The 20,477-nt window shown below is 35.9% G+C and overlaps 1 protein-coding gene across 6 annotated transcripts in view; it reads left to right on the top strand.

The window, feature by feature from the left end:
- The window catches only part of VPS13B (vacuolar protein sorting 13 homolog B), a 506,220-nt gene that overhangs the window by 152,650 nt on the left and 333,093 nt on the right, over positions 1–20,477 (top strand). For all 6 annotated transcript variants that reach the window (XM_068395717.1, XM_068395718.1, XM_068395719.1 and 3 more), the window contains 2 exons: positions 12,497–12,631; positions 13,497–13,670. In XM_068395717.1, the coding sequence (XP_068251818.1) occupies positions 12,497–12,631; positions 13,497–13,670 (309 nt within the window). The remainder of the gene's footprint in view (positions 1–12,496; positions 12,632–13,496; positions 13,671–20,477) is intronic.

Raw genomic sequence — 20,477 nt, 5'->3', positions numbered from 1 at the left:
CTCATTTGGCTTACTCTGTCACAATGTATACTTGAAATGTGTTTATGCTAAATGTGTAAGAACAAAGAAAATGGGAGCAACATTGAAGTATATTGCTAGAGAACGTGTCCCAAAGGACCTAGAAATTTATTTTGCTAAATGTATTGTACCGCTTAGAAATGACTAACCGTCACATACAGCTCACCACTCTGGTGGAGCTTTTTTAAACCAAAAGAATTTCATACATACACACATGTGCATGCACATGCTCACCCTGATAGCAGTCCTGGGCTTCCTGAGCTTAAAATTAACATCTGCAAATATCCCCCAGAAGCTCAAACATTATCCAGATTCACAAGGTTCGGAAATACAATTTCTTGATTACTAAATTTTAGGGCAGAAATTTCAGGTGTTAATATTAGTTAGCTGAAGAGGTAATGGATGTACTGCCTGTGGAAGGAAGAGTTGAGCTGTACCATCATAATACTGCAAAGGCCTGTCTTATTGGCTAACATGAAAGAGTAAGTGTGCCTGTGAGATGCTCATACTACCATTAACTGCTGAGAATTAGTCTATATAGCAGAGAAGGCTGGGAAACAGTAGAATGCCAAATCTGAGTGAAAAATGGAAACACTTCAAAAGAAGTTACTTCTGCTAGATGAGTATAGGAAGTCTTAATTGTTTTTATATCCTCTATTTAGGAAGTATATTTAAGACCAAAAGAACAGAATTCTATTGGTGTGTGAGGAAATATGTTGCAAAGATGGTTTAGTTATTTTGTGTCAGGGCCAGCTCTCTTATAGAAGGATATCACTTCAAACAGATTGCCGCCACTGCAGGTTGCAAACACACAATTGAAGGCTTCTAGTTCTCAGCTCATGCACAGATGTCTTTCAATAAGTTTAGCCAGTAATTTCTTCAAATTGCTCGGTTTATCAGCAGCACATGTCATCAATCCTGGAGTGGCTGCTGAAGTCAAACTGCAGAATCCTTAGCTTACAGCCACAGCTGCAAACAGGTGAACAGGCAGAAAGTAATTTGTGCAGCTTGGTGGCTGTCAGACAAAAGACAGACAATCTGTGTTTAAAACAGATTGCAGGCCTTGCATGAGCCAGACAAAAGGGATTTCTACAACTGCAAATAATTCCAAGGTTAACATATTTTCCTTTCTGCCATTAGGTGATTTGTTAAAATTGGAAACAATGAGCATTATAAATCTACACAGAAACTAGAGATAAGATGAAAGAGAAAAACAGACTGCTAAATAAGTTTACATCCTTCTGTTGAAAAGCATACAACTGCCATTCATATAGGCCTCCTTTTGTAAACTAAGCCGAGCTGTAATACCTATAAGGACATTCAGTACATACTTGAAATTATGGTAAGGATGTCTAATTGGCAAAAGAAACAACACTGTAGAAAGAGTAAGTTCATAGTAATGTTCCTCTGTATTAAAAACCTGACTTTTTCTTTCTTTTCAAATTCTCCTTTGGATATTGTTCTAAGATACTGTGAAGATTTATTAGAATTTCGTTTTAACTTTGAAGTCCTCTGCTTCCTCAGATATTTCAACATTGGGTAGATTTAACAAGTTTTACTGCACTGAGTATATCAGAGTTACATTTTGTAACAAACACGTTTACTGTAGTGCTAACGTGATTACAGTAAGTTAGAAAACATGTACTTCACCAATCACAGATATTCCTCAAATGTATGACTATAGAATATCTATTCCTTCCATTTCTCATGGGCTCTGTAAACTTGCCTTGACCTCAAAACTACTTCTGCAGCATTCCATGAGGTACTAATCAAGCTAATGTAATATAGCCCTTCTTCCTGTTTAGTTCAGTAAGTACTTCTGTGCAATAATATTGACGGGTAATTCTATGCTTAGTTTAAGTTGTTCTGCCAAATTTATTTTCCCTGTTATTTAAAACTTATCAACATAAAGATATGTGGATGGAAGAATATGCAAAGAGTAACTATCTACTTTAAGGTAGCATCTGGTTTTGTGAAGATATGATTCTGTGCATAGAGGATAAATCAGTCTGCTAAGAACACTGTTTGAAATACATTGAAATACATTGAAATCAATGTGCTTTCGTGTGTAATATAGTAATAGATATTATAATGAATTCATGAATGCAATTGTATGATTCTGGTTAATCATACAAAAGTGTGTACAAAAATTATTTGAATTGTCCTGTCAAAATTCACTGTTGTTTTTTAAATGAAAAACAGCAGCTTACTGAAAAACAGTATGTGCTTTATATTATGTGGTCATGCCTATATTACATACTAGTGTCCAATATGAATGTTGTCATGATTGAAGAACACTGTTGTTAGGCTCTTGCAAGTTTATACTTTTATCAAAATACAGTACTAAATAATTCTGCAGGGAAACCTTACATTGAGGTTGAGTTGAAGAAATCCTAAAATTTCTCGACTATAAAGAAGTATGTCACAGGCATGTGCTTTAATAATTTATATTCTGGAAATGGGTTTTTTTTTGACAAAATGCCAATTACATGATTAAATTGCATCCTTAGTATGTGTTATGTTACAGAACTTCCCTTGCATTTGGATTTTCTAAAGTACATATCTTCTTTGTGTCTTAATACAGTAAGATTTTTAACCTCTCAGAAATTAATCATGCTAATGGAGATTTTCTATTCTTTGGCCAGAGAAGATAATATATTTAGCTTCTTTTTTTTTTTTATAATGCTGACAGCATGTGTATGGCTTGTTGGTTGTGTAGGGTATGTGCTGTAGATTGTAGCCTGACATTGTTATGGTGTTAGCACGTATGGGCTTCGTGTATTCACTATGAAGGTGAGATCATCATCTTTAAAGGATGGTTTTAATTTGAGTTGCTGAATCAAGTGGATACTGTATTTAAGGAGAGGAAAAAAGTGTACTCATGCAGGTTGCTGTCTGCAGTCCAAATTGCTGATCAGAGGGTCTTTATACACATCGGTAATGTGCTGTGCAATATAAGCTGAAATATATTTCACAAGGGAGGAAAACGGAATAGGTTACATACGCTGTTCCTAAGTGCAATGAATATAAAACTCCATTACTCACTTTAAGCAGGTGCTTTTTATATGAGGCTTTAAAGAAATATAAAACTGCTGGTGAAATGATTGGTTTGTACAGACACGACTTAACTTCCAGTACTTTGACCAGATAAAGAGGCTAAAAATATTTCTACAAACATTTCTTTAATGATTTCAAGGATTAAAGGTTAATATCCTCCTGGTGTAAGAAACTGCCATTCCAGACACTAAATGTACTGTTTCCCTTTAAGTCCTCAGTAGTTGTATAGAATATTTAAAAGAAAATATAAACATTTTTGTTAAACTTAGAGCATTGTGTTTTTAAGTTTATATCCTAAACAATGCATATTTAAATTGATGGGAGGAGCACTGTGGTATTGTAAAGAAATGCAGTGTGATATAGAAAACTGTGATTGAGTAAGAATGATACTCCAGTTAAAAACAAAACTCCTCTTTAAAGAAAGTGAAATTTTGTCATCCATGCATGTGGAAAACTACATGTGAAGGGGTAGCCTCAGATCTTTCTGTTCTTCAAAGCAGCATATACTATCTGAGAAGGAAAATCGTGGGGAGACTGTTCAAGATAATACTGATATACTGTATTTTAATCTTTTCTGTGTAATCTCTATCGTGTTTTACTTACTCACCCTGTCTGAATTACATTCTTCCTGACATTTCCTACTCCTTTACTGTCAGTGTCCCCAGCAGCGACCTTTGTTGTCCATCTTTTAACCATGCGACTGCTGGCTATCTTCACCTTCCACTTCAAAGATGTTAATGTTCTCTTTCACTTCCCCCACCATCCCCATCAACTTGGGAAATCAAACTGTTAATGACTACATCTTGGATGTTAGTTCTTTTTTGTTTTTTGATAATACTGTTACTGAACACGTCTGCCCTTCTTTTGAATTTTTATAAACCTTTGCGGTTTCTTTACTTCTTGAAGGCTAACTGTGTCCATTTTCTAGAATCCTCAATTTGTTGACCTTTTTACTGGTCCATAACTGTTCTGTCCTATATACAATTGTTGCAAATTGAGCTTATGAGAGATTTCATTTGTTAGATACTCTGTTTGACAGCAAGCAGGTGACCAGGTGTCATGCGTGTTACAGGGAAGCTCCCAACCACATGTAGGTCCAGGTGAGATCTAGCATTTCTTGTCTCTTGCAGAGTAGGTATGTTACACAGCACTTCAAGGTTTGCATCTGCTCTGGTGAATAAGGATTTTTAAGGGCAAAGGAATATAAACTCACAGGAAACCAAGCTTTATTAGTTTCATAGTTGCCAAATAGCTTATTTAAATAGATGTGTCTTAGAGAAATGAGCTCCACGGTTGAAACAAAGCTGATGAGATCTGAGATGAGCTCTGGTACCTCTAAGACTTTGTTCTTTCATCCTACATTTTGCTGTCCTTCAAAGCTGTAGATGTCTTTTTTCTCTAGTTGCTATGCACCTTTTTCTAAAAGACGAGTTGTAAAATGCAGACTTTATTCCAGAGCCTAAGGTATATTGCAATTTACGCTTAGCGTATTTGAAGGTAAGGCATTTGAGCTGGTACTGGATTGAACTTGAACTTGCCTTAATAGAAATGCAGGATAGAAAATGCAGTTCAGGTTTTTTATGATCATATTGGCATATATTAATGAGAAAAAGCATTTGAATATGCTCTACATGTTGGCATTTTGTATGAGCTATTTGAACTTGTCCTCAGATACAGCAAAACTACTGTATTTGAAAGGGGTAGAAAGCTTATATGACTAAGATGGAAGCAACCGATTGCAAGTGCACGCTTCCAGCCAAAGGGGGTGTGTTACTAGGGGTGGAAACTGTAAGCTCTTTCTCTGTCCATCTGTCTGTCTTTGTCTTTTTCAGGATCTTGCTTCAGATACTTTATGGTGAAAGTTCCTCAAGTTCTTTTTTGTCTGTATCCTGGAAGCATTTGCATCCATGCCATTTTTAGCATTTGTCTACTGATAATGTATAGATAGGAGGATTGATAGAACATGCTTTTTGAGAGTTAGAAATTCAGATTCTGATAGTTTTTCTGTATTTTCTTGGAAGACAAAAGTTATTTTAATGCATTAACTTGGGCTTCTACCATTTGTCTCAGATAATACAGCAGTATCTGAAATGCAGCTGTTGAATTGTGCAGAAAGGAAAATCAGTCCTTTTCTTATTTTTAAACCTCTGTTTACAACAGCAGGAACAATGCCACTAAAGCCACTTTACTCCTGTGTCCTGACCAGTGTCATGTTGCCAAATCTAAAATAATAGTTCAATTAGATATAATTGGTGATGCCTAAATAGCCTGAATGCTAGCAATAATAAGGTTAATAATAATAAGTTGCCCAAAACTACACTTTTCACGTCAAGGTTTTAGAGCTATTTGCAATACTATATATATTTAAAGGTGGAAGACGGTATTACTTCTCTAAATGTTGACTATTTAGATCAAAAGGAGCAGCAGTCAGGCTGTGCATGGATTGTGTTTCTGTACCCTGCACAGAGAATGTTTCAGGATGGTCCTTGTCCTTTGAAAGGTTGTGGTAGTAAGTCCGTGAATGTTTGCTGGCCAGCCTTAGTAAAGTGGGTAAAGGGTGTTCTGAAACATTTCCCAGCTCTGTTGTATTTTCAGAAAAGGTTTTTTTTTTTTTTCCAGTGGTAGCTGTTCAGCTCGTCTTTGAGCATTCAAAATTAAAGCATTGTTTTACTTGAGTGGATAATCACTTAAAACATTATCAATAAAGAATTATTTGAAGGTGCCTCTGACCTAGAATGCCTTAAACATATTATTCCAAATATTCTATGATTTCTTCAATATTGGTTTTCAGTCTTTGAATCACAGACTTTTTATTTAACTCTCTATTTGAAGGAGGATTTTAGAAAAATCAAGAAGTTTGTGGTTTAAGGCAGATGGGGACCTGTATGAAGGCCATTGTGTAGAGTCTCAAAATGGGAATAGGGCAACAGGGATTTGCCAGATTTAAGTGACTCTTCCTGTAGGAGCAATGCTGTTGTTCTTTAGCAAGCTGTGAAATTTTTTGCAATATGTTAATCTCCATTAATAAATGATGGTCCTACATCTGTTTTAGTGTTTAGGAAATGGAAAAGCCTTAATTGGTTTACAGGCAGTTTAAGGATTCAAATGGTTAGTTATAGAGATGTTAATATTGATCTCCAAGGTGAAGACCAGTATATGACTGGCTGTGTGCTTGGGCCTGAAATCTGTCTCTGAAAATACTGAAAGTACATGAAGAGATTCATTTTTGTGTTATATGTGTGCATACATGTGGTGTTTGCAGCTTATGTTCTGATGAAGAGAATGGTAGATACTTACATTGATAAATATTTTGTCATTGTTGCCCAAGAAAAAAGCAGCTTGACCTTCTTTAGAGAGTATTTTAGTCTGTCAATAACTGCTTTTACCCTTCCATGCATTTACTTTTCCGTTGAGTACCATGGTTGAAGAGAAAATGAAAGCAGAGCTATTTTTGAGGACAGATTTCTTTTAGGTGTGGAACTGTGGCACAGGAAGCTCAAGACAGTAGAAAATCTGTCCAGCTCACCGTACGCTAGAGGCAAGAGAAGCCTACCATAATCCTGTTACTGCCCTGTTAAGTCTTGGGAGTGGGTGGGGATGACACAGTAATTTCTTAGAACAGTGGTATGTAGACTGAAACCTCATTGACAGAGTTACAAGAAAAAAAATAATTATGATAATTAGAATAGCAATAGTAATGCTAAATAAAGTGAGTTAGAAAAAAAATAGACCTGTCCTTTGACACCTTCTTAAAATAAGCTGCCTGAATTACTGTTTTGAAGAAGAAAGAAAATAATAGTAGCATGTGAGTGTCTCTGTTAGTCTGCAGACCGTATTTTGCAGCCCTATGGTGACAGATTAAAAATGTGGAATTGTGAACACAGTAAAGATGTTTGAGGAACTTCATCCCAAAGATTTAGTTTTACTGCAGAAAAAACTGAGGAAGTATTTATAACCTGGCTTTTACGTTTTAGAAAATCTCTCTCTGTTTTTCCAATTTTTAAAAAAAAAAAAAGGAAGGAAAAAAGCCCCAAATACAACACCCCAGTGTTGTCTCTTCAGGTATTGTTTGTGAGGAAGCACAGTAGTTAAAAGAGATGCTGAAGTTCCTATGCTGCTGCTGTTTTACTGCAAGAAAGAAGAGGAAAGCTTATGCTACCCCAGTGCTTTGAACGTGAGAAGTAGGACTGATGCCAGCTAGAGCTGGTCTTTGTGGTTTCTATTGTGTTCATACCGCAAGGAGGGAGGAATTAAGTTTGGTTTTAGCTTCAAGTTCCTCAGAAGTGCCATCTCTCTGACCAAGTTCAGTACAGACTTTCAGAAGTTCTCACTGAGGGTACTGCTTAAGCAGGGACTGAGCACAAACGAGTATCTCTCGTGAAGGAAATGAAGTTTCTCTTATGCTTCAATTTGTTTACTAGCTTTTCTGTGTTCGTCATATAAAACTTAAATATATGTTTCAGTGAAAATGATTGGACTTTTTTTTCCTGATTGCAGTAAGACTTAGGCCTAAATGTTGTTTTGTTTGGTTAATAGCTCCTTGCTTTTATTCATGGATTGATCTTTTTACTGAGTTTGAAATCATTTTGACATGTATGTGACAGTCTTTTACTATATCATGTTGCCAAACCATAGTTTATTGGTATTTAATGCTTTAAATATTGAAATTTTTCCTTCTGAGGCCATAACCTAAATATGGGGAGAATTCATGTGGAGCTGCTTCTAGAAGTTTTAGTCATACATTATTCATTTCCTATGTCATATTTTGCAGTTCTCTCTTTCATGATCTTTCTAAAGAATTATTTATTGTATTGCAGAGATTTGGCGGCACACAGTCCTGACTCTTGTCCTCAGAATCAGTAACATACCTCTTTTGCTGGTTTCCTGTCTTTTCTGTTGATCAGTTTAAATTTTGTCTCTTGGTTTTCCATTAATCATTGCAAATTCACCTCATTACAGACAGATTGGTAAAAGATGTACAGGCCATGGGTAAAATCAGTAATTAGGTAACTTTTTTTTAACAGGGCTTAAACGATTGCTCAGCATTAATAGGCTTGTTAGCAGAAACCCGGGGCTGATCTATAAAGACACAGTTGTGACCTGCCTTTAGTTATTTGATTCCCTCCTGCTTGCACATAGAATGCTGCTGAATGCATGGACTTGGGGCGAGCTGCGTAGTTGGGTTATGTATGTGGAGAGGACCAAAGCTATGACCAGAAAAGTTGTGGGGAGGATGTGAATGCCTGCTTTAAAGTGTGGGAGAACCTTGCTCGATGGTGTGATACTTCTGTGGGTGTTTCTAGAACAGAATGGCTCTTTAGGCTTGGAGTTAAAATTAAAGTGAGTTAGTGTGCATAAGGTGTAAGTTGTCAAGGCATTACAGATTTTAAGTTAGAAAACATTTCTGCCTATTTTTGGCTTCTGCAGTATGGAAAGAACAGCTTTTTATGTCTTTGGTGAAATGTTATATTCTATGTGTGATAGTCTGATTCAACTAAAACAGATTATGTTTGATCACCAAGTATAAACACGGTTACATATTGGGAAGGAAACCCTTCATTTTTGCTGCAAATAGTTTTACAATGGGCAAGATGTTTCTAGTACGAAAAGCACGCAACTAGAAGTGTCATTTTTATCTGGAAGCAGCCACAGGTTATACTTGGTGGAGACAGGTATATGTGTATCTCTGTCTCCATAAAATCTTTGATTACCAGGTTCCTGATGAGAATATTATATTAACTAAAGAAAATGTGACGGGCACTGAAGAACAAACAGGATTGCTCTGTTCTCCAATTTTGAGTACATTGAGCAACAAAGTCAAGTAAATAACAGTGCTGCTTTTGAAATTGTGATTCCAGAAGAGCGAGTACAGCACAAATTCTGCTTTGTTGTCCTGCACCTTGGAAATAAGCCTTTCTCATGCTTCATTTGCAGGATGTTGAATTTAGATAATGTTGCTGTTGGCAATGACAGATTTGATTAAGGGGAGGGAAGGGAGCCCCAGTCATTGCTCGCTTAAACATTTGTTTGCTGAAATTTAAGGAATATTTTAGCTATGTGTACAGCTGTTGCAACTTTGATTTTATAACAATATTATCCTGATGAAAGAGATAATAAGGGAGAATATTTGGGAAGAACTAAAGTTGCAGGGATGGAAACTACAGATAGTCAGAGGCATATATAGGAAACGAGGCTTCTTTCTTCTCTATAGAGCAGCTTGCCAGTTTGACAAGTTTGAGTAATGGTTCATCATTTCCAAAAATTTTCAGAGACTGAAGAAAATGCGCTGTTTCCCTGTATTAAACCTATTCATTATAAATGGTTCACCAAAAGTTGCTAAACTTTCTGCACTCTGAAAAAGAGACTTGTAACTGGGCAAGGGGAATCACCTTGGGTTCAGGTGATTTTTGTCTTAGTGATGAAAGTCTAGTTAGACATCCTGAGTTCCTTATTGTAGGCTCTGTATAGGATTTTATTATTTAATAAATAGGTTTTCTGAGTATCCTTCAGTCCAGAGTTGTGAAACCTGAGCAGAAGTAATTTTTCTTGCCACTTCTCCTTGATTACTGTGGTGTGCTGTGGTTATCGGGTGTTAAAACTGAGAGCAGGATGATGTTGCCATTTGGTGTCAAAGCAACGTAGAAAAGGAGGGGCATGATTATGCTATATTATCCTAATACTTTTCTATTTTCTTTTCAAATAGTTGAAAACAACTGAGAAAGTATTCATCCTGTCCCTCTAACAGGTGTTCCAGAAAGAAATAGCTTATTACTGCTATCAGTTACTACTTCATATGAATTAAAATATAGTTGTTAGTCATATAATTGTTAATTATACGATGATGTATTGAGAGTTCGTGGGTTTCTTCAAGGCCAAGCCATTCAGCTTTCCTAGCTTCCCATCATGATCCCTAACTGCTGGCTAATTGAAAAACAGTGCACTGGCTAGTTTGAGCTATGCTTTGCTGACTGTCATGCATATGCTGACTGGTCAGGTGAGAGAACAAATATACCCACATTTTCATGAAGATTGTAGGAAATAAATGTATTTGATAACGCTGGCATATCTTGCTGAGATTCAATGAGTCCAGAAGTTATTTGATGAGGGAATAGGAGTGAACGGAAACAAATATGGAACATGATCACGTCCGTGAATCTTGATTTCTTGTTTTGAAATACAATACTAAAACAAAATTTGAGTTACACATGTAACTAAGGTGGAAAGTTTTAGTCTTAATGCAGAGAGGTTGTCCAGGGTAATGCATCTAAAAGTGGCTCCATGATGGAAAATATTTAGTTTTAAACATACTTAATGTTCCATAGTGAAGTGAGAGAAATGTATCGTCATCACACCTTGTAATTTGAGGCATAAAAGAGTTGCTGAAAGATGAAAACAGCAAGAAGCTACCAGTTTTGAGAAGACTTGAAAGATGGAGGTCAAATTATGAACTCAAATTTGTTTTGATTTGACAGTAATCTTGGCTGCTACTAACGGTGTTTTATAATCTTTGTTTTGGAATAGGCAGAAGACAGGGAAAAACATACTTCTTTTTCTTTTTTTTTTTTTTTTTTTCTTCTTCCTCTATTTGCACAAGCTTATAGGAAGGAGGCAGAGCCAAGACTAGGAAATGCCTAAAGGTACCCTGTCTGCTTTTTTGACAAATTCATGCGTTTGTCTGATACCACACCTTAGATCAAAGGGGATTTTCATCTTTGAAAGAGTCTTACCCTGGGCAAGACTGGGAATCAGGGTGTATTCACAAGGCTAAAACTGGTAGCTGATCTTTCAGACTGAACACCAATGGCGTATTGTAGTGGCAGGCACGCAAATGGGTTGCAGTGAGCATTCTTTGAGCCTGAAGCCTTCCTGAATGACAAATTAGGAAAAGGCTGGGCATACCTCGAACACAGAAGACAGGTTAAATGTTGATAAGAAAGTATGCAGAGAATGTGGAACCTGCTTTCACATGGCAGTCTGGTTTACTGAATGCCATGTGTCCCTTCGTATGCTGTTTCTCTTTTCTTTTTTTATTCAAAAATTATTTTAATGTCTTACCAGAACATATATGTCCAGAAGTCTGTTTACCAAATGGTTTTATATGCGCTACCAAATACACTTCAATGCTTAGGAACTGAAATAGGCACAGTGAACCAAGCACAATTGCCAGGCTTAATCCTAAATCTCTGTTTCCTATAATTTTTTAGGAATTTTTCCTTACTAGTTAATATATATTAAAGGTTCTTCTTTGGGTTAAGTCTTTGATAGATTGTGCAAAAAACTAATGAGTTCATTCTGTAGAGAATATAGTTTCTTTAATGTGTATAACTATCTTGAAGTAGATATCTAAATGCTTTTAAATTTTTTTTTTACCTGATATCCCATAATACGTTTCTTGCATAATTATGGATTTTGGAACAAATTCTATGTTACGTATGCGAGGAAACAGTTCCAGAATTATACTAATGTTTGTATAATTAACAAGCTGCTTGCCGATTTTAACTGACGAATTCCAAGCCACTTTTGCATGAGGGGAAAAAAAAACATAAAACCCGGTAAATTCTGTTAGTTTTTTCTTTCATACTTCTTACAGGTGTTGAAACTATTTCTTTCTAATTTGCAAGTAAATTTATGTATTTTTTTCTGATAGGCAGCACTGTACAGAATAGGAGGGCTGGCTTCGTCCACCCATGCTCTGGGGCTGTTTTGAGGGCTGCCCTCGAGCTCAGCCAACATATCTCAGTCCTCACTTGTAAGATCCCCTGCTGCTGCCACCGCAGTTCTAGGCAGCTCTTCAGAAGCAACTGCCAATAACACCCATTTATTCCAACCCGTGCGGTAGTTTTCTGGTGTGCACAAACAGGGGCTGAGGGAAGACCACCAAAACTTATTTCCATTTGTGACCTAAGGCAAGGTTTGAACTCTAGTTTCCGTTGAAAAATGGCAAGTGTGCTGTTGGCCTTCTGTGCTGTTCAGCTGCAAGGATTTAATGCTTTACATTGCTACTGAGGGAAATGCTGTTGTCTAAATGTAAGCTGAAAACACTTAGTCATTTTAAGATCCTGAAATGAAAGGGTCATAATAAAAACATGAAAGAGAATAGTTGAGGTGGCACTTATAAAGTGAAAACAAAAGTGTATGTATGTGTATATATATATATATGTATTTATTATTCCAACTTCTAAGTGGCCTTGTGTGTTTTCCTCACAATATCTTTATATATTTTATGCGTAACTGTTTGTATTAAAATGCCCATATACAACATTCTCTCACTTCCATTTAAAAACTCTGAATCACAACAAAAATGCTATAAGAACATCTAAGGTAGATAATTAAAGTATAATTAAGTTTAAATGCCTTGGTGAAGAAATATAAAAATATTTAAATTCAACAGGCTAGTACATTTGCAGTTTTCTTTTATTAGGTGTGAAATCTAAGAATCCCCTGCCAACTCTTGAGGGCTCAATCCAGAATGTTGAATTGAAGTACTGCGGCACATCATTGGTCAAATGTGCCTCTGGGACCGTGGGATCAATAAAAATTTGTGCCAAAGCCCCAGGTATGTGCAGCTGGACCATGTAAAACTTTATTGCCTGTATAGGAGAATTGGCCTTGCATTTTACAAGGAGAGTTACTGAAACAAGAATTTACTCATTGTTCCTATGAATCAGAGAGGTTTTTTTGTATTCTGTTTTGGGGCTTTTTATTATTATTGTTAAGTGTGCCAGGATGATCCAGTCTGGCCCCAGTATAGTCAATTTTTACACTGAATAAAAAAAAAAAATAAAGATGATATTTTTTTCTGCTGAGACAAATATTAGTCCAACAGCACTGAAGAAACTGGAGCAATTCTGCATTTTCATATTACACAGAATATTTGCATTTTGCTTTATTGGTAGCATAATTTTGATGTATTCTGTTTATTGTTTAATGTCTCATTTTCCATTAATGCTACAAGTATGTATTTTGCTTGTGAAGTTTTTGAGGGCTCTGTGATAAACAGTTTTTAAATTTCTTTAATACAGTTTTTCTTGAAGAGCATACAGGAACTTTTCCAATCAATGTCCATGATCTCTTCATATGTAAAGGCAGCTAATGTCAAGAATGTTAAAAGTGTAGTGTATTTAACTCTAAATTGAGTTCACGGTGATTTTTAAAGATAACTATTTTATAAAGTTGGGATGGATATTACTATTTTAAAGAGAATTGATTACTTCTTTTGAAATCCTCCTGATGGAAAGACATTTACAAGATAACATTAAAGAAGTTGTTTAATAATTTATATGAGATTGCTCTTTCTATTTCCTCTCTTAATTCTGTACTTACAATGTTAACAGCTGTTCTCTTTGGACTAGTGAATGTTTATGTGTTGAAAATTTATCTTGTTATGGTAAAAGCTCTAAGGAGTCTAATCTTCATCTTAGGTGATGGTGGAAAAGAGAAGCTGATTCCTTTAATTCAAGGCCCTTCTGACACCAGAGACTTACACAGCAGTAAATGGCTCAATGAGAGCAGAAAGCCAGAATCTCTCTTAGCTCCAGATTTGGTAGCCTTTACAATCCAAGTTCCACAGTATATGGACTATTGCCATAGTTCTGGTAAGTGCAAAAGTCTTGTTAAGCTGGTATCGCATTACATTTTTCCTATCCAATGTAATTTTCAAAAGAGGGACTTGATATAAAATGTGCCAAATGCCAAAGTATCTTTTTCACATACTGCACACATTATAACTTTAGCTCACTGAGAGACACAAAAACTAAAAGCAGAATTTTGATGTATGTCATCTTCAATAAGGAATGCTTCGTTGACTTTGGTTGCCTTTTAAATTATTTATACAGAACCTTTTTTAAACTTTGTTTGGGGGGCAGGATCCATGTTGAAAATATAGTTTTATTCTTTCTTCCCTTTATCTATTGAGTTGAGCTTCTTGTACGGAAGTTGACATACTGAATTCAAAATGGTTCGTATAAATTTGCAGCATAATTTATAATTAAGTTAAGAATTTGTTTATCCTAAAATTTGTTAATAATAAAAATGTGGTTTTAAAAAATGCTACAGAGCACACATTTGACGTCATCAAACTTGATGTTGTGGTGGATTTAAATGAGAAACAAGTTAATATTTTCAGAGGGTTGCTTGGATAAATTTAAGGGTGGTGTTGACTTTGTGGGCATAAATAGTCTTACCTGACATTCTTATGGTTTCTGTGGGCTTTAAGCAAAACAGTGGTCTGTTTTAAGGAGCACTGACAATTTTGAAATGTATTTAGTTTAAAATAACTATTAATATAGTTTGTGAAATAGACATGGATCTAGGTTTTGCTGTCAGTATGGTGCATTTTAAAAATCATGCTTTAATGTTTTTAAAAGTTTATCCTGTTGCCATGCTAAGAGTGGAATCAAGTAGGGGAAAAAAAAACAAATCCAAAAAGCATCTAGTTTAAAGAAAGCAGAAGAATTAGCTGTCCCCAATATTATGAAACACAAAAGTAAACGGAAAACTGTGCTTTTTTTTTTTCTCTAATTCTTTTCATGTGTTGTTGAATGTCATTAGTCTGAAAAGTAACAGCTAATTTATTACCATCTTTGTAATTTTTATGTGCATATGTAAGCAACATTTGAGTCTTAAGGCAAAGTAAATATTTGTAAGCACTGTGCACTCCAGCAGTTTTTAGGTTATTTTTTCAGTAACTGTACTTCTATGTTTCTTGGAGAGCATGGTGTTGGAAATGTTTACGGCAGTGTTTTTATAACAATTATCTTAAGTTTCTGCCCCTGAAACATTGCTGAAAAGCAATTCATGATTCAACAGTCTCTGAATTATTCAGATCTGTTTTTTAAAAAAAGTAGAAATGTGTTACACCTGTTGTCTCACTTAAGTAGCTTTTAAATGTTCATAATAATAATAATATTTATTACTGTTATTGATTATTGTATTTTCTGCCTTTTTGGAGGATCTTTTCAGTTTCATTTTCTGATTTTTGCTTAGACTATTAATTACATTTTAAAGGAGCTGTGCATGCTTACCTATACTATAGAATTATTGCTTTTGTTACAGGTCACAGTGATCACATACATTTTAGCTCATCAGTATTATGGATAGTCCAATTAGATAGCAGAGAGTACTTGATAGGTTGTGACAGGAGATGCCTATGAGAATTAAGGCACTGAGAAATGAAGTGCTGGCCAGACTCATATGCAGGGACTTTGAGAGACAGAAAATTGGTTTGCAAAAGACAGTTGTCTGTGGTACCCGTTTTGTAGGTGAATGGAGATACATTTTAAATGTTAAGAATGAAGAATTGAAAATTTACTGGACACTTCACCCACCCCGCCAGTGCCTTAGGAAAGTTGTATTGATTCTGTGTACTCAGTGTTGGTCGCTAACCTGCATGCTCAGACTCAGCTCTGCTTCTCTAGGTTTGTAAGGTGGCACCTGTGACTGATGACAAATGAGAGGGAAAAGCTGACTGATGTGTTAAAGCTTTGGTCCCAGTAAACATGAACAGTGTACGGCAAATGATTTTTTAAAATGTAATTTAAACTGGGAAACATTGATGTTTAAATTATCTCAGGTTCTATGCAAAGGATGAGGGAGTTAATTAAAGCCTTGTCTTTCAAATGCTTGCTGAAAGAACCGAGGCAATTTAATAGAGGAGATATGGCTATCCTTTTCATTACAACTACATGGAGAGAAAACATGAAGTGATTTGAGAGCATAAAAATGCTTTTGCTGTCAATTGCAGTCACTTCTGGGAATTAAGAAAACTCTACTGGATAATTTGACAGCAAATTCAACTTATGCCTCAGGGGAACAAAAGGGTTGCAGTACTGAAGTTGTGCTATTTGAGGAAGTTATCCTAATAATGTTAGATATGATGTTCTGGAATAGGGATTTGGTCTCCAGAGAAGAGTGAAGAGAGTGGTGCAACGTGCTTGTAGGAAGAATGAAAAAAGCTGTCCAGGAGAGATGAGAAAAATAATCTAGGGTTGTTCAGTGTTATCAGATTGCTGGAAATAAGGCCAGGGTTGGCCAAGTCTTCTAACTCTACAAAGTGTATATACAAATAGCTGTAGAGTTGATGGTCACAAAATACACGGATAATTTCTCAGAAGAGCTAAGAGAGACAGCAATTCCAGCTTGGTGGGATTGGAGAATTTGTCACCCAGCACTCAGGTAAACTCAGTTTACTTCTCCCCATATACAAGGATTCAGAACTTTGAAAACTCAATATCAGTGCAGTGGGGCAGGGGGGTGCATTGGAGCTGTACAAAGCTAAAGAGCTGCAATTTAGCCGCTGCCATTAAGAACAGAATGATATAATATCTTTTTGTATGTAAAACGAAGAGAAGCAATTTGCAGAGGAATTTCTGGGTACTCTGGAAGAATCTTGGAATACAACACAATGCCTATGCAAATGACTTTTACAAATTTTTTGCTTATGTAAAAATTAGTGAAGGAAGAGAAACTAATTAATTCATTATGCATCTGTGAAGGATAATGGAAAACGACTTGGTCTAAAATCAAAGCAGGTGATTGGATATAAAATGCCAAGGAGATGGTTGTGCAAGTGGCATGAGGTTCTTGAATAAATCAGGGCATATTTACCTGGAGAACAGATAGGGGACCTTTCCTTCTCCTCTCGCTGTTGAGTCAGCAACTGTCTACTGTTGTGTACCACTCGAACTGTATGATCCAGGGTGACCAGGGTGGTTGTGCAGCTTGCTTTTACTGCTTATCTATAGGTGGCTCTGCAAAGATCGAGTATGTATTTACAATTTGAGTGATAAAGCATTTTACACTAGTATTTTATTTCTTGTTATGTCACTTCTTGCTGCTGAGAGGAAGAGGAAAAAAAATACAGTTCTAGTAGTACCATACTGCGTCGAGTATAACCAGCAAAGGAAAAAACTCTATAAAATGTAATTCCAAAAAAGGCAGCATTAAAGTGTGTGATGTGTAGCGTATACAGGCAAAGTAAGTAGTATGTATAACAAGAGCATATACTGGTGATTACTTAGCAAGAGTATTTTACTGTTTGATGCACAAAGTGTCATTAGCACGGTGGAAAACTGATCCACCTATGGCAGAGGAGGTATTTAGGGACACACAGTATAAATATGATTTTGGTTAGTCCTTAAATACAAGTCTGCATGGTGGTGCTTTTAATTTTGGATACTTTTGCTGTATGATAAACTTTCACTGGTATCTCTGTATAGTTGTAAAAATCAGTGGATATGCTCTCCAGACTTTAGCTAAACTGCAGCATATTAAATAAATACAAGAGAGGAGATTATTCCATTACTCCAGGCCTTGGGAAGGTTGTCTTACTGCTTCCCTGAAATAACCCTGTCTTTATTAACCATCAGAGCAAGCTGCAGGCCTTGTTTGTTTCACCTGGCCTTTGAGAGAAATAGGGAGATTTCAAAATGAATGCTGGTGTTAGTATTTAATTATGAGCAGCTGTTGAATAGATGAGGTGAGCTGATTAAGCTCTATTTGGTTTGCCGTATTGAATAATTGGGGGTTCGTGCACAGCCAGTGTATGGAGAGCTTTATTACATATAAATCAAGATGAACTAAAATAAAAAATACAATTAATAACGTTTTCTTTAAGATCAGCTTGAATATTCAGTAATGCAGCAGTGAAATAAGGGAGTAAACAAAATTACCTGTGTTAATATCACGCTGATGTGTGGTAAATTGATACACCCAGTGGAGCAAAGTAAGAGTGAGAAGGCTTCTCTAGTTTGTGAAAGCTTCATGGAGGCTGAAGAGCAAATATTCAACCTTGTAGAATTTGGTAATTTGTCCTTTAAGTTGTACTTTTCTTAAACGTCCAAAGATTTTTGCATTTTTTTTCCTCCACTGTCTATATTTTTTAAGTTTAGATAAGATCACTCCATTCTCCCCCCCCTCCCCCAATAAAGGAAAAATAATTTGTGAAGTGAAAATATTTTTGACTGAAGAAATCATATCTTCAAACATGAAAAAGTGCCATAAATATTGTACCAGGAAGAACATTATTTTTCATTCCTATCATAAACTGGCTGATTTTATCTGTTAGAACTTATTTGAAAGAAGGTTAGAGATTTTATGTATGTTTGTTTTTATGTATACACACCTCTATGTGCCCCAACTCTCCCTTTTTTTGTAGTTCAAAAAGCCTGCCATTGACATATTTTTTAGTTTAATTTTGCCTACTTAGACTGGGGGTACTGCAAAGTCTGGATTTTACAGCTGGAACAACGATATTTTTTAAGTTCTCAGTTCTAAATGCTTGTGCTAGTAAATAAATGAAGAAACCTTGGAAAAGAGAATTCATAAACTAATTGAAAGTATTTTTGGAAAGGTTTGACACTATGAATGAGTAAAAACGCTTAATATATTGGAGTAATTAAAGACAATTCACATTTGTGGTTTGGGCATAAATGTGTAAAAATTATACCCATCTATCTTATTACATTTCCTTTTCTCTCCCTGAGGATTTCACTATGTACTTTATCTGTAATTGTTGCCAGTTTTCTATCAAGTTCCCACTGGGCTTCTGGTGCAAAAAATCTTATCCTCTCGATGACAGAGCTTGCCTGAATGATTTCACGCTCTTAGCATTTTTGTTCACGGGAATTAGGGGCAGAATGTAACTGCAGCTGAACATAGCATCTATTTTTGTAATTTTGAAGTTTAGACTGTGTTATTGGAACTAAATGAAGAGATGCAGGTGTTCTCCAGTTCAAGTCCTGTGGGATTTTTTGATGGTAGATGCTTGAAAAGAAAATGCATGTGTTTCCAGAGTCAAACAGCAGCTGTGGACAAGGATTTATGTTTTTCTCAGAACTTTGGGATTTCAAAATGTTACATTTAATCACAAGCACAGAAAGGAGAGCAAATGTTAAAGATGTTACATATAAAACTAGGGGACTGATCTTTTTACCATACCAACTAGTTGTGGGAATAGAGGAACAAAGTGATCTTTAATCTTAATATGAACAATTTCAAAAGGTTTATGATAGTTGCCAGGACTCTGCTCTTTTGAGAACTGTGCTCTTGCAGCACACAACATTTATATCCTCTTAATTACTTTTAAAATCTGGCTTATTCTCATATTTTGCCTTGGAAAAATATGAATGCTAATAGTGTAAGTTACTGAAAACACAGTATTTGTGTAGTACTTATGTTGCTGTAGGGTGAATTTAAATTCAGATAAGTATACATTTTTAGAAGATTTTTTTCTAATAATGTCCTGTAGTTTTCAAAATTGGATTAAAAATAGTAGTTCAACTGCCTGAACTGTGAGGCTAAACTTAGAATTTTTCCGAGTTACAAAACTTGAGGGCAGAAGTATTTTGTGGTAATGCGATTTCTCCCTCACTTTCTCACTCTTTTATGATTTTGAAATTAGTTGATTGTAGTAAACAAAATGTCTGACGTCTTTTAATTTCATCACAAGTTCAAGTGGCGGCAGCAGATGGTGGTACTACTGAGAGGTGCAGGACAGGAGGATGGTGTAGGGAAGAGCAAGTTGGTAACAGTAGTAAATGCAAGTTAGTTAATACCCATCTGAGAAGGTAAAAGCCTCTTTTTAAACGCATTTAATTTCGTATGTTTACCAAGCTTGCGTGTGCTCCATCCTCACCCATTGCCCTCACAGTTGTGCACTACAGCCAGATTATCAAATATTTTTCCAGACCTGAATCACTTCTGTATCTACCGTCTTACAAAGATCCAGCACTTACTGCTTTTTCTAAGAGGGAAGTAAACTTGTCCTCAAGCACAGCCTATTACTCTGCTGGCTCCAATTCTAAATTTCATGTCCATGGGAGTAGCATCAGGGAGGGACATACTATACAACGCTGACTAGATTAACATTATTTCCAGTGGGTTGCATAACTCTAGTAACGGGCAGTAAGTTCTGGTTATAGAAAGGTAATTGTGCAATGCAGGAATAAGGCAGCTTGTTCAACTTTCCATCAAGTGATTCTGCAAATCCTCTTGGGGGAAGAGGTGTTTTCATCTCTCTGCATACGTTGCATTTAGTTTCTCTCAATATGCCATAACTCTTTCAGCAGTACATGTACCCTAAAATTCTGAAATTGTGACTAAATAGGATTCTGAGTTTTGTAAAATGATACTTAAAAAATGATATTTAAAAAAAAAAGCTACACTCTGTCCTACCAGTTGTTAGGAAGTCAGCCTGTGTAGTTAAGTTCCCTGAAAATATTTCTGTTTTTCTTTCAAGCCTGACTGTTTTTGAGATGTACTGTTCAGCTGCACTATGGAAGTCAACAGAGTAATATCTATAGCCAAAGAAGTGCTTTTGCCTTTTTCCAATTTCCTTTTCTTAAAAGTATCACTTAAGAGTTTGGTAACATGGCAAAACAAAAACAAAATTTGAACAATGAAGA

Source organism: Nyctibius grandis, chromosome 3 (genome assembly GCF_013368605.1).
Source record: "Nyctibius grandis isolate bNycGra1 chromosome 3, bNycGra1.pri, whole genome shotgun sequence".
In the NCBI taxonomy this organism is placed as follows: Eukaryota; Metazoa; Chordata; class Aves; order Nyctibiiformes; family Nyctibiidae; genus Nyctibius; species Nyctibius grandis.
Note: the sequence above shows the minus strand (reverse complement) of the source record. Positions and strands in the feature narration are given on the sequence as shown.